Source organism: Zootoca vivipara, chromosome Z (assembly GCF_963506605.1).
Source record: "Zootoca vivipara chromosome Z, rZooViv1.1, whole genome shotgun sequence".
NCBI classification, from domain to species: domain Eukaryota; kingdom Metazoa; phylum Chordata; class Lepidosauria; order Squamata; family Lacertidae; genus Zootoca; species Zootoca vivipara.
In genome coordinates, this window is record NC_083294.1 from 45,002,884 (window position 1) to 45,021,955 (window position 19,072).

General features: G+C 49.2%; 1 protein-coding gene across 2 annotated transcripts in view; it reads left to right on the forward strand.

Annotated features, from left to right (window-relative positions):
• LOC118078821 (motile sperm domain-containing protein 1) overlaps positions 1 to 18,425 on the forward strand; it is a 30,423-nt gene extending 11,998 nt beyond the window's left edge. Inside the window, exons 5-6 of one of the 2 annotated variants that reach the window (XM_060270374.1) lie at positions 12,939 to 13,077; positions 17,955 to 18,425. In XM_060270374.1, the coding sequence (XP_060126357.1) occupies positions 12,939 to 13,077; positions 17,955 to 18,054 (239 nt within the window). In that variant the 3' untranslated portion in view covers positions 18,055 to 18,425. Of the gene's footprint in view, positions 1 to 12,938; positions 13,101 to 17,954 lie in introns of both variants that reach the window. The other variant, XM_060270375.1, reaches the window with a different exon arrangement.
• Positions 18,426 to 19,072: the final 647 nt, after the last annotated feature.

Here is a 19,072-nt window from a genome sequence, read left to right on the forward strand (position 1 = left end):
CTTTCTGGGATGCCTTTCCCTTTATTCCGTCCTGATGTGGGCAGGCCCCTTTTGCAGGCGCCGTTAGCGGATCGGTGCCTGGAGTTTGCGGAAGGAAACCTCCGCGCGAGAGTCCTGCAGAGGCAGCGATCCTCCAGGCACCGATCCTGGGGCGGGTGACTGCTCCTGGGGAAGTCGGCGCCTCAGGGCATGAAGTAGGGAGAAAAAGCAAACTTCGCCGCTGTGCTGGAGGTGGGGGAAGAGAGACACCTTTCTCCCGTCAGCGCGGCTCGCCTCGAGTGCGCGAAAGCTGCCGGCTCCGCTGCCACCGTCCCCGAAAGCCCCTGTTTGCCTTTGTAATTTGTCTCAAGCCTCGTGCACTGACGAGGCGTGGAAGCCCTGCGTGGGAGCAGGCAGGACCCTGCCCACCTCTCCCCTGCCCTCCTGCCCAACTCTCCAGATTTCTCCTTTTGTTCCTTTTCACTTTCCCCTCTTTGCCTCTCCTCCTCTTTACGGTTCACTTGTTTTCCTCATCCCCCTTTCCCCTTCGGACACATCTTTTTCAGCCTTCGTTAGTTTGTTCCCCACTTTCCCCGCCTACCAAATTCTATTTTCCTCTCCTCTCTTTTCCACATCCTTCCTTCCCTTCCTTCCTTCCTTCCTTCCTTCCTTCCTTCCTTCCTTCCTTCCTTCCTTCCTTCCTTCCTTCCCATCTTTCTTCCTCTCCCTCGTTCTTATTCTTTCTTTCCCTCTCCTTCCTTCCTTCTTTCTCCCTTTCTGTCTTCTCTCCCTCTTTCTTTTTCTTTCCTTCTTTATTCCCTTCCTTCTTTCCTACTCTTCTTTCTCTCCCCTCTTTCCTTCCTCTCTCCCACTCCCTATTTCCTTCCTTCCTTCCTTCCCTCCCTCCCTCTCTCCTCAGAAACAGGATGCTGCTTTATACTTCTGGTCCTTAAACCCTGGAACCAGGAGAGCAGCTCCAGTGAGTCAACCTCAGCCCAGTTCCAGATCTATGCATCTGTCATCCAGAGCGCAACACACAACCATCTCCTTGAAGTATCAGAAGTCCCTTTGGTGAAGGGTGGTGGCTCACTGGCAGAACATCTGTCCTGCATGCAGAAGGATCCCACATCTTCCTGACAGTAAGAGCTGTTCGACAGTGGGATTTGCTGCCAGGAAGTGTGGTGGAGTCTCCTTCTTTGGAGGTCTTTAAGCAGAGGCTTGACAGGCATATGTCAAGAATGCTTTGATGGTGTTTCCTGCTTGGCAGTCCAGTTGGACTGGATGGCCCTTGTGGTCTCTTCCAACTCTAGGATTCTATGATTCTAATTGTATATCCACCTAAACATTAGGAAGAACTTCCTGACAGTAAGAGCTGTTCGATAGTGGGATGTGCTGCCAAGGAGTGTGGTGGAGCGAGTCTCCTTCTTTGGAGGTCTTTAAGCGGAGGCTTGACAGCCATCTGTCAGGAATGCTTTGATGCTTGGCAGGGGGTTGGACTGGATGGCCCTTGGGGTCTCTTCCAACTCTATGAATCTATGATTCTATGATGCCAGCAAGATCGAACCCGACTGTAAAAAAGTGATTTTAACGATTCCAAAAAGCAAACCTTCCTCTTTCGCAAGATTTCATCCCGAAAAGAAATACCGTCATATTTTTAACTGCCAAGGAATTTCACCAAAGATGGACACGGACACACACACACACACACACACACACACACACACAGAGTGAGGGGAGAAAGTATTTGATCCCCTGCTCAATTGGCTTGTTTGCCTTCTGACGAAGCAATGACCAGTCCATCATTTTAACGGTAGTTTTATTGTAGCTGTAAGAGATAGAATAGCAACAGGAAAATACCCCAGAATTTATGGACTGGTCCTTTCTTCCATCAAAGGGCAAACGGGCACATTTCGCAGGGGATAAAATACTTCCCCCCTCACTGTATATCTAAAAAAGCCAATGCAATTCTGGGCTGCATCAATAGGAGTATAGCGTCTAGATCTAGGGAAGTAATAGTACCACTGTATTCTGCTCTGGTCAGACCTCACCTGGAGTACTGTGTCCAGTTCTGGGCACCACAGTTCAAGAAGGATACTGACAAGCTGGAACGTGTCCAGAGGAGGGCAGCCAAAATGGTCAAAGGCCTGGAAATGATGCCTTATGAGGAACGGCTTAGGGAGCTGGGTATGTTTAGCCTGGAGAAGAGAAGGTTAAGGGGTGATATGATAGCCATGTTCAAATATATCAAAGGATGTCATATGGAGAAGGGAGAAAGGTTGCTTTCTGCTGCTCCAGAGAAGCGGACACGGAGCAATGGATTCAAACTACAAGAAAGAAGCTTCCACCTAAACATTAGGAAGAACTTCCTGACAGTAAGAGCTGTTCGGCAGTGGAATTTGCTGCCAGTGGCACTTTTTACGATAGTAAATAACTTGGGCAAAGTACCAAAGTACCCCTCTCACATAATTTATCTGTTCATTTTGCTAATTCTGCATATTCCATGAGAATATGCAGTAAGCTTCTGACAGTAAGAGCTGTTCGACAGTAGGATTTGCTGCCAAGGAGTGTGGTGGAGTGTCCTCCTTTGGAGGTCTTTAAGCAGAGGCTTGACAGGCACATGTCAAGAATGCTTTGATGGTGTTTCTTGCTTGGCAGGGGGTTGGACCGGATGGCCCTTGTGGTCTCTTCCAACTATAGGATTCTATGATATCTGATTTCAATCAAGTCTCACTGACTCGTGATTGAAATCCCTCCTCCCTCCTGGCTTCTCCCCACCCTGCCTAGAGGAGGAGAGAGTGGGCTGGGCTGAGCTGGCCAAGCCTTATTTTTCAGCAGTCCTTCTTGAGAACCAGCCCATTCGCACCGGTCAACTTCTGGTGGTGCTCCTGTGGGCCAGAGAGCAGCGAGGACGAACTCGCTCTGCCTGCCCACAAGAAGTGGCGGCAGTAGCCTCTGGGAAGGTAAGCGTAGCGGCTGGGGCTGTGGGGTGGGGAGGAGGGCTACTCTCCTCCTCCTCACCTCTTCTTCCAGCTCCCCCCACCATGCTGCTTCTCCAGCCCGACCAAAGGTCCAAGGGACAGTGGAGCAGCCTGCGGCAAACCCCCCCCCCCCCGGCATCCCTCTGAGCATCCCTCTCCCAGCTGTCTGTTTTCGGCCTGTGTCTAGAACAGGCATCCCCAAACTGCGGCCCTCCAGATGTTTTGGCCTACAACTCCCATGATCCCTAGCTAACGGGACCAGCAGTCGGGGAAGATGGGAACTGTAGTCCAAAACAGGGCCCCCCAAACTAAGGCCCGGGGGCCGGATGCGGCCCAATCACCTTCTAAATCCGACCCGCGGGCAGTCCGGGAATCAGCATGTTTTTAAATGAGTAGAATGTGTCCTTTTATTTAAAATGCATCTCTGGGTTATTTGTGGGGCCTGCCTGGTGTTTTTACATGAGAAGAAAGTGGGCTTTTATTTAAAATGTTGAATCAGAAAATGTTGAATTTAAAAAGTTGAATCAGCGTGTTTTTACATGAGTAGAATGTGCCCTTTTATTTAAAACGCATCTCTGGGTTATTTGTGGGGCATAGGAATTCATTCATATTTTTTCCCCAAAATATAGTCCAGCCCCCTGCTGAAAAAGTTTGCTAACTCTCTGGGTTATTTGTGGGGCCTGCCTGGTGTTTTTACATGAGAATAATGTGGGCTTTTATTTAAAATGTATCTCTGGGTTATTTGTGGGGCCTGCCTGGTGTTTTTACATGAGAAGAATGTGGGCTTTTATTTAAAATGTATCTCTGGGTTATTTGTGGGGCCTGCCTGGTGTTTTTACATGAGAATAATGTGGGCTTTTATTTAAAATGTATCTCTGGGTTATTTGTGGGGCCTGCCTGGTGTTTTTACATGAGAAGAATGTGGGCTTTTATTTAAAATGTATCTCTGGGTTATTTGTGAGGCCTGCCTGGTGTTTTTTTCATGAGAAGAATGTGGCCTTTTATTTAAAATGCATCTCTAGGTTATTTGTGGGGCATAAGAATTCATTCATATATGTTTTCTCAAAAATATAGTCCGGCCCCCCACAAGGTCTGCGGGACTGTGGACCGGCCCCTGAAAAAGTTTGCTGAAAAAGTTTGCTGACCCCTGGTCCAAAACATCTGGAGGGCCGAAGGTTGGGGATCCCTGGTCTAGAAAGCCCTGGTGAATGGAAAAGGGGGAAACATTTATATATACCTATCTATATATTAAGATGAAAATAATACTGAAAGACAGATAAAATATGAACGGTGAAAGGAAGTGTTGTAAGAATGATGGAAGTTGTTGTTATTATTTTGTAAAATAGTGTTTATTGTATTGAAATATGCTTTTCTTTATTCTTTTCCCGTATGCTTTTGCATGCATTTTTTCCCCTTTTTCTTATTTACTTTTTCTTTCTGTTTTACTGGATATTATTCTTTACGTATTGTGAGGGACAGGGGATATCGCGAAGTCCCTCCCCTCCTGAGTTCAAGCCCATCCCCGAGCACAGGGGAAAGCAGAGAGAGTTCCGATTCCAATGGGGAAGCAGGAAGTCGTGTCCGAGGCTCAGGCAAGGTAGAGGAGCCAGGGTCCCAGGTGGGACAGGAAGGGGCGAATAAGGGGGGGAGACCCATCCCCCCAACTCCGGAATTACGCAGAAAGAGGAGGGGAAAGAGGATGGGTCTGCCAAAGCTTTTGTGTTGGAGAAAGACGCGCCAAAAGCCATTCGGAGGTTCTGGAACCGACTGACCACATCACTCCGTGTAAATAGCAATGACTTCAGCACTGTAAATACGCAGCACCAATAAAAGAATAAAATGCAGAGCTGCGTAGCGTCGTTACTCTGAAGTAGCCCACTCCGGCCACTGTGACAGCAACCTCCGAATCCTTTTTTGGGCTACTTTGGAGTTGCCGGGATGAGCATGTCAGAGGCGGAGAGATGGCGGCAGATCGCGGAGACAGCCCAGCAAGAACAGCAGCTGTCGCTGCAGGCGCAGGGGGAATTGAAGGCAGCTAAAGAAGAGACCAAGAAGGTCCAGGACGACCGGCTACAACTTGCGGAACAGGTGAGAGCGCTACAGGAAAGAGAGCAGGAATTAAGGGCGGTGGCGGTAGACCTCCAAAACAAGCTGGATGCAGAGAAAAACAAGGCGGGAGGGGCACCCCAAGTCCAAGTGCTGCCAGGAAGGAGAGCCGGGACCCTAGTAAGCAAGTTCAATGGAGACCCGAGGGAATATCAGGGCTTTGAGACTGAGATTGTGTATGCTCTTGAGCTGCACCACGATGAGTTCCCTGATGATGAGCACAGGGTAGCGTTTATTGTGGAGCACCTTACCGGGGCAGCCAGGGAGTGGCTAAGACCGTTAATCGCAACAAAGAATCCTTGCATGAAGAATGTCAAACTATTTCTAGAAGGTTTGAAAACGATGTATTCGTCCAATAGTCATATGGACCAGACTAAGGAGGAACTTCATAATTTACGCCAAGGAAATATGACAGTTCGCGCGTATTGGGCGAAATTCACCATGCTGGTGCACAGATTGGGGTGGGAACTAGAGTCACCCCCAATGCAAGCGGCGTTCTACTTGGGGTTGCATGAGGAGGTGAAGGATGAGCTCTCGAGAGGTCCAAAGCCCAGTAATATGGATCAGCTGAGCAAAGCGGCTCTGGCGGTGGGGGTGAGACAGGAATCCCGGTGGAGCGACAAGCAAGCAACGCGCGCAAAGCGGGCTTGGTTCCCACGGTCGCAGGAGAAGCCACTCCCCCAACAACCCTTTCAAGCCACGCCTGGGGCCAGCCAGGACCAGGAACCCATGCAGATTGATAACGCGCGCGCGCGCGGGCTTTTCAAACCCCAGCGGCGCCAAGACGCAAGGAGGGAAGGGGTGGGAATTGCTTTCTCTGCAACTCCCCCCAGCATCTCGTCAGAGACTGCCCACATCGCAGGGAGTGGCAAGGAAAGGCGGGAACGGTTGTGCCCTCCCCCACTGACGCAGCACCACAGCAGGGAAACGGGAAAGCCTGGCTGCAGGAGACAAGGGGCAGCAGCCAGGCACAGTCATCAGACAACAGCCCGAGCCCACCCACCCGCACAGAGAGGAGCAGAGCCAGCCCACCCCTCCCAGAGCAGGAGTGGTTCTAGAAGTGACGCTCACGCTCCCAAATGGCTATCCCCTGACGGTCCTCGCCCTAATTGACAGTGGGGCGTCAGCGAACTTCTTCTCGAGAAACTTTGCAGAAGAGCACCAGATCCAGCTTCTGCAGCTGGATTTTCCTCTGCACGTGGCGACCATTGACGGCAGAGAGCTGCTGGGAGGGGCCATCACTCATCAAACCCCCCCCATGAAAATGACGGTGGGAAGGCACTCAGAGACACTGGCATTCAACGTCACCACCATCTCAGACCCCCCCATCGTCTTGGGCATGAGCTGGCTGGCGCGCCACGACCCCTCCATCAGTTGGCACCAGAGATGCATCACTTTTGGATCGGACTTTTGCCTGGAACATTGCATGCAGCACCAACCAGGGGAGGGGCCTCCCATAGCCACGGTGGCCACCATGCACGTCAAAGGGGGTGAGGCGATACCCAAGCCGTACTGGGACCTGCAGGAGGTCTTCAGCGAAGCGGAGTCCGACCACCTACCCCCACACAGGCCTTTTGACTGCCAGATCAACCTGGTGCCAGGGGCAACTATACCCCCAGCCAAGCTGTACGCCATGTCAGACCAGGAACTGGAGGATCTGCGCGCTTTCATCGACAAGAACCTCAAGCGGGGGTTCATCAGAGAAAGCAAGGCAGCAGGGGGCAGCCCGGTCTTCTGGGTGGACAAGAAAGACACGCAACAGCGCCGTCTTGTGGTGGATTTTAGACGGCTGAATTCAGTGACAGAGCCAGTGGCTTTCCCCATGCCCAGAGTGGATGATCTCCTGACAGCGGCACGCAGGGGCAAGATTTTCACCAAGCTAGACCTGAGGGGGGCGTACAACTTGATCAGGATCCGGGGCTTCCGGTCTGCCGCGTCGGAGAAAGAAGACGCAGGGACTGCGAGCTCCGCAGTCCCTGGCATCGCGGAGGGGGGGGAATTCCGCGGGGCGCGCGGATTCCCCACAAGAACTTCGGGTCGAGCGTCCCGAAGGCTCCGAGACCGGCGGGCTCCGTTTTTGCGATTCCTCTGCTGCCCGGGGACCCAGTAGAGTCCCCGAGAGTCAGCGGAGTTGGAGTCGCGGGAGCCATTTTGGTCAACATCGGAACCTCCACAGAGCGAAGCCCCGAGTCTTCTACCGGGCAGCGGCAGATTCTCCCAAGAATTTAAAAGACATCCGTAAAGTAAGTGAAATCTTCGTGGGGACTTGTTGGACTCTAAATTTAATAATTTTGGAATATCGGAAGAGATTTAAAAACGGGAGTCGATCTCTTCCTAATGGCTGAATAAGAGGCGCATTAAACATGCCAAAGCCGAAAAAGATACTTTGTCTCTAGTACCTGAAAGAAACAAAGACTTTGTATCCCTTTACAAATCCCGGTGCCGCTACCTCCCGAGGATCAGTAAGTGCACAAAGGGAAGATTTCATTTGACAGCTGTCAAAGCTGTCAAAATTGCTAAAAGACAAGGAAATTTGTAAAAATTTGTTCAAAGTTTTATTGGCTGTAAGATTTTATTAAAAGATAAGCATTTGGACCTAAGAGTCGATTTTTTGTGGAAAAGTTAAAGACAATGGATGGAATAACCAAGATGGAGGAAAGCGTGTGAGAATGGAAATTTCCAGTGTGCTCTACCTCCTAATCTCCTGCTAGTTTGTGGTTAGAAGGAATGAAAACAATGTATTCATCAAGCTTCCAAGAGTCAGTTCTGAACTATTTAGAGATTTTGAAGGACATTCACAGGACATTGCAACACTCCAGTTTAATATGTTCAGAGACTTTGATTCAAGAGCAGGACATAGAGGACAAGGTGAAAAGCCTACCTGAAAGTAAAGAACAAGAATTGGACTTTGCAAAAACTGAGGTGGATTATAAAAAAGGTGACCTGGAGGAAGAACAACAAGGACTTGAAAAGGAAAGTGACAGCTGTCAAGAACAACAAAATGAATTAAAGACTGAAGAAAAGAGGGCTTTTGGAGGGGCTAAAAATTGGGCATGGGTAACCGAGGGAAAGGAAAGGCAGAGGGAGGGGGGGACAGAGGCCTGGATCTGGAAATGGGAAAGAATGGGTGTGGGGTAAAAATGTTTTAGTTAAAAAGTATTTTGGTGATTGATTAACGGTTTCTGAAATCTTGGCTTGATAAAGGACTGCTGATTCAAGGGGGGGAAGGACATCGGGAGGAGAAGGGGGAGCGAATAGATTTTAAACTTTAGTTTTCTGGAGGGAGGTAGAAGAATGGCTTAGGAAACAATTTTTAGATTTGTATTAATATGATTGCGTTCAGATAAGTGTTTGGATGGAGGGCCGCCTTCCCCCTCTCTTGGCTCAGAAGCACCTGGTGGCAGGGGGTGCTCTGGGGAGGAGAGGGGGGGGTGGAGGGAAGCCCAGACACAAAAGTGGAACCTTTGAAGTGCTGCGCCTCGCAGGTTCCTCTTGTGGCAGGAGGGGACTTGTGGGGGGGGCAGCATGAAGAAGGAGGAGGATTAAGTTAGTATTATAAGGATAAGATTTGGAACTGGATTAGAAAACACGCCATAAATAATTAGAGTAGTCAGGAAAACCAGGAAGAGGAGATCTGAGGAAGTCATAATTACAATGTGATGAATATAAGAATGGGGAATTTTTTTTAAATTTTTGTTTGTTTGTTTTTCTCTTTTTTTTTTCGTTTGTATTTTTTATGGGTACTGTGTTTAAAGGAGCAGCTGTGGGGAAACCTGCCCCCAGAACCCCTCCGTCCTTGTCCTCTCAGTGGCAGGGGGGGGACGAGGGGGAGGGAGGAGGGGGGAGGTCAAACCCAGTCTTATAATGGACCCCTTTGATTCTCAACACCAGCGGGTGCCACAGGTGGCAGAGGTGGACTCGTGGGTGGGGGGTATTTGAAGGGACAGAAAATATACTGTATGTCTTGTTTGTTTTGTTTGTATAATAATCTAATAAAAAATTATTTAAAAAAAAAAAAAAAACTTGATCAGGATCCGGGAAGGCGATGAATGGAAAACCACGATGTTCACGCCTCTGGGCTCTTTTGAATATCTGGTGATGCCCTTCGGGTTGCAAGGGGGCTCAGCATGCTTCCAGGCCTTCATGCACCACGTCCTGGGGTCCCTCCTCTTCAGGAAATGCTTGGTCTTCCTGGATGACATCCTTATCTATTCCGATGACCCAGTGCAGCATGTGAAAGATGTCAGGGAGGTGTTGCAGCGCCTGAAGGAGAACCACCTGTATGTGAAGCTGGAGAAGTGCAAGTTTCACACCAAGGAGGTGGACTTCCTGGGCTACAAGCTGTCAGACAAGGGGCTGGCGATGGACAAGGACAAGGTGCAGGCCATCCTGGACTGGCACAGCCCCAGGACGCGCAAAGATGCCCAACGCCTACTAGGCTTCGCCAACTTCTACAGGAAGTTCATCAAGAACTTCTCTCGCGTTACGGCTCCCATCACTGACTGCCTGAGAGGCAAGCAGAAGTTCAGGTGGACACCAGAGGCGCAAGCAGCGTTCGAAAGCCTCAAGAGGGTGTTCGCCTCAGACCAGAACCTGTTCCACGTGGTTCAGGACGCGCCCCTACGCGTGGAGACAGATGCTTCTGATAAAGCTGTGGGCGCCATTTTGTTGCAACTGGACGCCAACAGAGAGTGGAGACCCTGTGCCTTCTTCTCCAGGAAGTTGACCCAGCCAGAGCGAAACTACACGGTGTTTGATCGGGAACTTCTTGCGATCCACGCTGCGTTCCAGCACTGGAGACACTTCCTGGTGGGCGCCAAGCACCCCATCCAGGTGTGCACAGACCACAAGAACCTGGAGTTCTGGAGAACTGCCAGGGTGCTCAACCAGCGGCAGATACGGTGGGCAGAGTTCTTCTCGAACTTCAACTTCTCCATACACTACATCCCGGGAGAGCAGAGTGTCAGGGCGGATGCCCTCTCCCGCAAGCCAGAGTACATGGAGGAGGAGGCGCCACCGGCACCCAGGCACATTTTCCCCCCGTCAGCATGGTCCTGCGGAGCAGCAGTGGTGAGCGAGGCAGAACTCACAGCACTGACGGCAGCGGATGATTTTGCCAACCGCATCTTCAGAGAACTGAGAGGGGGGGGGAGCAGGCAAAAGACTTTGCAGAACGCAGGGGGCTGCTTTTCTACAAGGGTGCACTGTACCTGCCCACCACCCAGCTTAGACGTACGGTCCTCAAGCAGCTGCACGACAACCCAACGGCGGGTCATTTTGGGAGGGACAAAACCGCTCACCTAGTCATGAGACACTTCTGGTGGCCAGGGGTGCGGGAAGATGTTTGAGACTATGTACGGGGCTGTGACACCTGCCAGCGGGCAAAGGTGGTCAGAGCAGCGCCACCGGGATTGCTGGAGCCCTTAGCCACGCCACACAGGCCGTGGGAAGTGGTGTCCATGGACTTCATCACAGATCTGCCTTCTTCCAGGGGCAAGACCGCAGTGTTGGTGGTGGTGGACCTCATGTCCAAAATGTGCCACTTTATACCGTGTGCCAGGGCGGTCTCTGCAGAAGAGACAGCCAAACTGTTTGTGGATCACGTATTCAGACTGCATGGATTACCTTTAAGGGTTATTTCGGATCGTGGCCGCCAATTTGTTTCCAGGTTCTGGCGGCGGCTCATGAACCTCCTGCAGGTGGAGGTCAGCTTGTCGACGGCTAGACACCCGCAGACCAATGGACAGGCGGAGAGGGTCAACGCCATTCTGCAGCAGTACCTGAGATGCTACGTCAGCCAGCGGCAAACGGACTGGGTGGATCGCCTGCCACTGGCAGAATTTGCCTACAACAATGCGGTGCACGTCTCCACAGGGGTGTCGCCCTTTAAGGCCAATTACGGGCGCGACCTCAGATCTTTCCCAGAGAGGGAGGGGGAGGAGGAGGAGGAGGGCCCACAGGCTGAGGATTGGGCAGAGGAACTGGAGACGGTGCACCAGCAGCTCAGAGAACACTTGGAGAGAGCCAAGGAAGCGTACAAGAAGGGGGCAGATCGCCACAGGCGACCGGGGGAGGTCATTAGGGTGGGGGACAAAGTTTGGTTGTCCTCGGAGGGCCTTCCCATCAGAGGGAGGTGCAAAAAGCTGGCGCCCAGAAGGTTGGGCCCCTTCACGGTCACGCAACAGGTCAACCCGCTGGCATACAGGCTGGCACTGCCAGAGGACATGAGGGTGCACCCAGTGTTTCATAGATCGCTGCTGTCGCCGTACAGGGAAAGCAGCAGGCTCCGAGGCAGCGAACAAACCCCTGAGGGAGGGGGGGAGAGAGAAGGCAGGGAGCAACTCAATGAGGCCACGGCCATCCTGGACTCAAGGAGGGGGGTGGGGGGCCTGGAGTACCTCATGGCATGGGAGGATGCTCCACCGTCCCAGAATGAATGGGTCCCAGCCACTCAGATACAAGAGGAATTCCTGGTAGAAGAATTTCACGCCCTCTTTCCCTATAGACCCAAGCCCTGGCACATGGAAAGGGAGGGGGAGGGGGAGGAAGCACGGGAGAGCAGTTCACCATGGCGCTGGGAAGCGGAGTTTGAGGAACCAGAGGATGAGGTATGGGTGTCACCGAGATCCACCCAGTCAGAGGAAGGAGCAGATTGGCAGAACATTTTTACCCCTACCAGCTCTGACGCCACGGACTTTTTGGGATTCCCGTCCTCCCAGGCGGAAGGGGGGGGCTCGCAGGACTGGGGGGAGGTGTTCACACCAACGGGCTCGGAAAGCACTGAGTTCTTAGGCTTCCAGTCGTCACCGACACCTGGGGGGGACCTGGGGAGGGGTGAAGGAGAGCTTGGGAGGGGGGTGGATGTGAGGGACAGGGGATATCGCGAAGTCCCTCCCCTCCTGAGTTCAAGCCCATCCCCGAGCACAGGGGAAAGCAGAGAGAGTTCCGATTCCAATGGGGAAGCAGGAAGTCGTGTCCGAGGCTCAGGCAAGGTAGAGGAGCCAGGGTCCCAGGTGGGACAGGAAGGGGCGAATAAGGGGGGGAGACCCATCCCCCCAACTCCGGAATTACGCAGAAAGAGGAGGGGAAAGAGGATGGGTCTGCCAAAGCTTTTGTGTTGGAGAAAGACGCGCCAAAAGCCATTCGGAGGTTCTGGAACCGACTGACCACATCACTCCGTGTAAATAGCAATGACTTCAGCACTGTAAATACGCAGCACCAATAAAAGAATAAAATGCAGAGCTGCGTAGCGTCGTTACTCTGAAGTAGCCCACTCCGGCCACTGTGACACGTATGGTTTTCTTTCACAGCTGCCAAGTACCCCGTTGTCCTCGGAAACCCCCATTTTTTACTTACCTTTTCCCGGCGGTCCCCCGTATCACTTTGTCTCCCGTTTTTCTTCGTTATTTTCTCCTGCCAGCGGCCATTTTTTTCCTTTCCGATTTGCCCTTCTATGGACACCAAAAATGGCCGGCGGCGGCTTCAAAAGTCGCATCTATGCATGTCCAGAAGTGCGTAGACGCGACTTCCGGTGTCGGCGGTGGCCATTTTGGTGCCCATAGAAGGGCAAAACGACACCGGAAGTTGCGTCGATGCACTTCCTAACATGCGTAGAAGCGACTTTCGAAGCGGGCGGCGGCCATTTTGGTGCCCATAGAAGGGCAAAGCGACACCGGAAGTTACGTCAACGCAACTTCCGGTGTCACACAGCTGCCGGTCCCGTAAGGTAAGTTCTTTTGATGTATTTACTTTGCAATGTAATAAAGATTAAAATTTTTTTTTCTTATTTACTAAATTCAATAAGGGGGGGGAGGGAAGGGAAGGGAAGGAATTCTGCCCCTTTCCATAGTGTCAAATGCCTTTTCCTTTTTCCAGAAAACAGAATCGCCTCATCGGGGCCAAGTTTGCTCACCGTGTTCCTCGGAATCGTCTGCATTGCGGCTCTCATGCTTCCCACGCTGGGAGAAGGGGGTTCCCTCGTGCCCCTCCACCTCCACTTAAGTGTGAATCAAAAGTTAGTAGCGGCTTATGTATTAGGTACGCATTTTTTTTTGGTCATCGTTTTGTTTTGGGATTTGGGGCTGGCCGAGTGGGAAAACGAAACATTGTAAAGGAAATGCCTGCCAAGTTCCAGCCGGAGAAATAAGCGACCGGCTGGAAGTAGCAGGCTGGAAGTAGCGCTGCCGCCATTTTTGGAACTGGGCGGAGCATGCTCAGAAGCGACTTTGAATGCTGCTTTGCCCACTTCCAAAATGGCCGCCGCGCCAGAAGTTGCACTGCAGCCATTGTGGAACTGGGCAGAGCAGCATCAAAAGTCGCTTCTGAGCATGCTCCGCCCAGTTCCAAAATGGCCGCCGCGCCAGAATAAACCGGGGGGAAACAAAAAAAAATCCGTTTTTTCAGCTAGGAACAGCTGGAAAAACGGGAATTTCCCGGGGAATACGGGAGACTTGGCAGCTATGCCTGGCAGCGTTTTGTCAAGGGTGCGAGCTAGACTGGAGAGGGCCGAATTCATGCCTCCTCTACAATATTCTGTTCGGTTTGTGTCCCATGCATTTGGCAGGGGGTTGGACTGGATAGCCCTTGTGGTGTCTTCCAACTTGGCAGCTATGGTAAAGAAATGTTTTTTTTAAAAAAACAAACCTATAGTCGAGTCCCTGCTTGAGGCCCATTTCAGCAAATTGCAACCAGGGTGGATAAAGATCAATGTTGTTATTTAAAAGAATGTTTTTTAAAATCGGATTTTGTTTTAAAATTTAAAAATCGGATTTTGGAAATGAAATGCTTTTGGAGGCAGAATTTTTCTATCGTTTCAGTTTAGGTTAAATTATACTTAAGTTACATTGTTTTCTGCTCCAGAGAAGCGGACACGGAGCAATGGATTCAAACTACAAGAAAGAAGCTTCCACCTAAACATTAGGAAGAACGTCCTGACAGTAAGAGCTGTTCGACAGTGGGATTTGCTGCCAAGGAGTGTGGTGGAGTCTCCTTCTTGGGAGGTCTTTAAGCGGAGGCTTGACAGGCAGATGTCAAGAATGCTTTGATGGTGTTTCCTGCTTGGCAGGGGGTCAGACTGGATGGCCCTTGTGGTCTCTTCCAACTCTAGGATTCTATGATTCTACTCCAAAGCAGGTTTCCTCAACCTCGGCCCTCCATATGTTTTGAGACTATAATTGGAGGGCCAAGGTTGAGGAAGCCTGGTCCAAAGGCTATTCATCAGGAAATAATTCATCTCCCAAAAAGAAAACAATGCCCGACCTGAAGAATATGGAGCAAATGATTCAGCAGGGGAAACACAGCCCCGAACAAGTAAGGAGGTAGCACAAGAATACTTGGCTAGTTTAGATGTATTCAAGTCTCCAGGGCCAGATGAACTACATCCAAGAGTATTAAAAGAACTGGCAGATGTGATTTCAGAACCACTGGCAATAATCTTTGAGAATTCCTGGAGAACCGGCGAAGTCCCGGCAGACTGGAGGAGGGCAAATGTTGTCCCTATTTTCAAAAAGGGGGAAAGAGAGGACCTAAACAATGACCGCCCAGTCAGCCCGACATCAATACCAGGAAAGATTGTAGAGCAGACCATTAAGCAAATGGTCTGTGAGCACCTAGAAAGGAACGCTGTGATCACTAAAAGTCAGCATGGGTTTCTGAAAAATAAGTAATGTCAGACTAAGCTGATCTCATTTTTTGACAGAATTACAAGCCTGGTAGATGAAGGGAATGCTGTGGATATAGCCTATCTTGATTTCAGCAAGGTCTTTGACAAGGTGCCCCATGATATTCTTGTAAAGAAGCTGGTAAAATGCGGGCTAGACAATGCTACCATTCAGTTGATTTGTAACTGGCTGACTGACCGAACCCAAAGGGTGCTCATCAATGGCTCCTCTTCATCCTGGAGGATAGTGACTAGTGGGGTGCCACAGGGTTCTGTCTTGGGCCCAGTCTTATTCAACATCTTTATCAATGACTTGGATGATGGGCTTGTGGGCATCCTGAGCAAGTTTGCAGGTGACACCAAATTTAATACCCCAGGGGACAGGATCACATTTCAAAATGACCTCAACAGATTAGAGAACTGGGCCAAAGCAAACAAGATGAATTTTAACAGAGAGAAATGTAAAGTACTACACGTGGGCAAAAAAAAATGAAAGGCACAAATACAGGATGGGTGACACCTGGCTTGAGAGCAGTACATGTGAAAAGGATCTAGGAGTCTTGGTAGACCACAAACTTGACATGAGTCAACAGTGTGATGCAGCAACTTAAAAAGCCAATGCAATTCTGGGCTGCATCAATAGGAGTATAGCATCTAGATCAAGGGAAGTAATAGTACCACTGTATTCTGCTCTGGTCAGACCTCACCTGGAGTACTGTGTCCAGTTCTGGGCACCACAGTTCAAGAAGGATACTGACAAGCTGGAACGTGTCCAGAAGAGGGCAACAAAAATGGTCAGAGGCCTGGAAACGATGCCTTATGAGGAACGGCTTAGGGAGCTGGGTATGTTTAGCCTGGAGAAGAGAAGGTTCAGGGGTGATATGATAGCCATGTTCAAATATATTAAAGGATGTCATATAGAGGAGGGTGAAAGGTTGTTTTCTGCTGCTCCAGAGAATCGGACACGGAGCAATGGATTCAAACTTAAAGAAAGAAGATTCCACCTCAACATTAGGAAGAACTTCCTGACAGTAAGAGCTGTTCGGCAGTGGGATTTGCTGCCAAGAAGTGTGGTGGAGTCTCCTTCTTTGGAGGTCTTTAAGCAGAGGCTTGACAGCCATATGTCAAGAATGCTTTGATGGTGTTTCCTGCTGGGCAGGGGGTTGGACTGGATGGCCCTTGTGGTCTCTTCCAACTCTAGGATTCTATGATTCTAATTGTATATCCACCTAAACATTAGGAAGAACTTCCTGACAGTAAGAGCTGTTCGATAGTGGGATGTGCTGCCAAGGAGTGTGGTGGAGCGAGTCTCCTTCTTTGGAGGTCTTTAAGCGGAGGCTTGACAGCCATCTGTCAGGAATGCTTTGATGGTGTTTCCTGCTTGGCAGGGGGTTGGACTGGATGGCCCTTGTGGTCTCTTCCAACTCTAGGATTCTATGATTTTTTTTTAAAGTTTTCCATTGCGCTGAAACTCAGTCTTAAGTTTAAATTTTTTTTAACAATTGTTTAAATTGTTATGAATGAAATGATTCTTTTTTGCCTTCTCACGTACAGCAGAAAAGCTGTCCAAATGGAAACAGTTCACTTATGAAACATCATCATCATTTCATCGTTATCTGTCTAATGTATCTCTCATAGTAGAACCAAATCACAGTCATTTTTGATAGAACTGCAAAAACTACTCTGAAAATTTAACCTTAAGAGGATGCCAGCGAGACCGAACCTTTCTGTAAGGGAAAAAATACGATTCAAATCAAGTCTCGCTAACTAGTGATTGAAATCCTTCTTGAAATCGCTTGGAATCCAGTCCACCCTGATTGCAACCGAAAGCAAAGATGAGCTCCCTGACCTTTCGGTGTTTGTACAAACCGTGTTTCACAAATATTCACAAACATCCATGTGGCTCCCAGTGAACGAGTTTTCCTGTGTGCTCCACACCTAAGAAACCTCTCGCTGCGGGTTATTATTATTATTATTATTATTATTATTATTATTAAAATAAACTTTATTATTTGACTCAATCATTACAATAAAAATAAATTTACAGCCGTAACTTTGTACAGTTGTCTTATTCAATTCCTTCAGCGACCTCCCCCCCCATATTCCCCCCCTTCCCTTAACTACGACTTCTCAACCAAATCTGAACTTATCCTATTTATTCCAAGTAAACCCTACATAAAGGTAAAGGGTCAAGGGACCCCTGACTATTAGGTCCAGTCGTGACCGACTCTGGGGTTGCGGCGCTCATCTCGCATTATTGGCCGAGGGAGCCGGCATATAGCTTCCAGGTCATGTGGCCAGCATGACAAAAGCCGCTTCTGGCGAACCAGAGCAGCACATGGAAATGCCGTTTACCTTCCCCTATTTATCTACTTGCATTTTGACGTGCTTTCGAACTGCTAGGTTGGCAGGAGCTGGGACCGAGCAACAGGAGCTCACCCCGTCACAGGGATTTGAACCGCTGACCTGATCAGCAAGCCCTAGGCTCTGTGGTTTAACCCACAGCGCCACCTGGGTCCCTTTTAAATACCTTAATCTAATAATTACAATAATTTCAAAGAATTTATTAACGTTTTTCAGCTTCCCTGTTTTGCTTATTTCATTACATAGCTTCAAAATTAAACATGAGGAAGAACTTCCTGACAGTAAGAGCTGTTCGACAGTGGAATTTGCTGCCAAGAAGTGTGGTGGAGTCTCCTTCTTTGGAGGTCTTTAAGCAGAGGCTTGACAGCCATATGTCAAGAATGCTTTGATGGTGTTTCCTGCTTGGCAGGGGGTTGGACTGGATGGCCCTTGTGGTCTCTTCCAACTCTATGATTCTTTGATTCTTTGAGTTTACTATTTTAATATAGAACCTTTTAAATATTGGAGATAAGATTTGGCTTCTCTAACTTATTTTGTAAATAATTTGTGAATGGTTTCCAGTTCTTTTGTGATTCTTCATTTTTTATACTGTTGATTTCATCGTTTTTTTCCACCAGATTATAATAATTAAATAATTCTCTCGCTACTCTTCTTTGCTCGGGGCGCTTGTAGCCTTCCAATTTTTTGCAATTAAAATTCTCGCGGCAGCTACAGCGTAAATTTATACAGCATCTGCCCCTGGGTTTGATGTCGTCCGGTAGCATTCCTAAGAGAAATAATTTGCTAAATGAATATTTCAAGGTTTTCTTTCATTCTTTATAGATCATTTGTTTGGGAAATAACTGGACTCTGTCTTCTGATTCTTGCAGGTCTCGTCACGATGGTCATATTAAGAACATGAGCAATAACACAATTGGATGCCCATCTTTTTTTTCTTTTTTTTTACCGCATTTTAAATCTGCCTCCTGAACGTGGGCCTCTTGACTCCTGTTTGGGTGCAAAAATCATCTGGTGATTTGCATCACTCTCTCTTTTTTTGGAAAGGAAAGTTTTAACTCTGTTTTCACCGGAAAGACTCGCCGCTCGGAAGCGCTTTTCGACCGACAGCTAGGAAACGGTTGAAGGAAAAGGGAATTGGGAGAAACTTTTCTACCTTCATCTAGCCGTGCAAAAATCTCCTTTGTGCTTTCTTTTTAAAATTGCATGTTTTTAAAATTCACGCAGACTTCAGTGTTTGACCGCCATAGGAGCGCCAGCAGTTCTGTCTGCAAATGTTCCATTGGCCTGTAAGTATTGCAAATTTAAATACAGAGGAAAACGCCAGGATGGCAGAATACAAAGCCACTCGCCCAATGGTAGAAGCTACCGTATTTTTCTGTCTATTTTTGGAGGCGCCAGTTTAAGAAAACAGGGTGGGGGTGGCCCGGGGGCCGGATGCGGCCCAATCGCCTTCTCCATCCGGCCCACAGACGGTCCAGGAATGGGCGTGTTTTGACATGGGTTGAATATGTCCTTTTATCGAAAATGCATCTCTGGGTTATTTGTGGGGCCTGCCTGGTGTTTTGACATGAGTCGAATGTGTCCTTTTATCGAAAATGCATCTCTGGGTTATTTGTGGGGCATAGGAATTGGTTTATTCCCCAAAAAAAGAAATTTAGTCCGGCCCCCCACAAGGTCCTAGCGACAGTGGACCGGCCCCCCTGCTGAAAAATTTTGCTGACCCCTGGACTTTACAAAAGGGGAAAAAACAGGACAGGCTTTTGCAACCATACAACTATGTTGGATGAATTCTCGGCTGCCGAATCTGCAACACAGATTTATTTCTTAAAACTTAATACATTGCAGCGGAACCTCGGTTTACGGACTTTCGGTTTACGAACGCCGCGGACCCATCTGGAACGGATTAATTCGCTTTCCATTACTTTCCATGGGAAAGTTCGCTTCAGTTTATGAACGCTTCAGTTCAGGTATCCCCAAACTGCGGCCT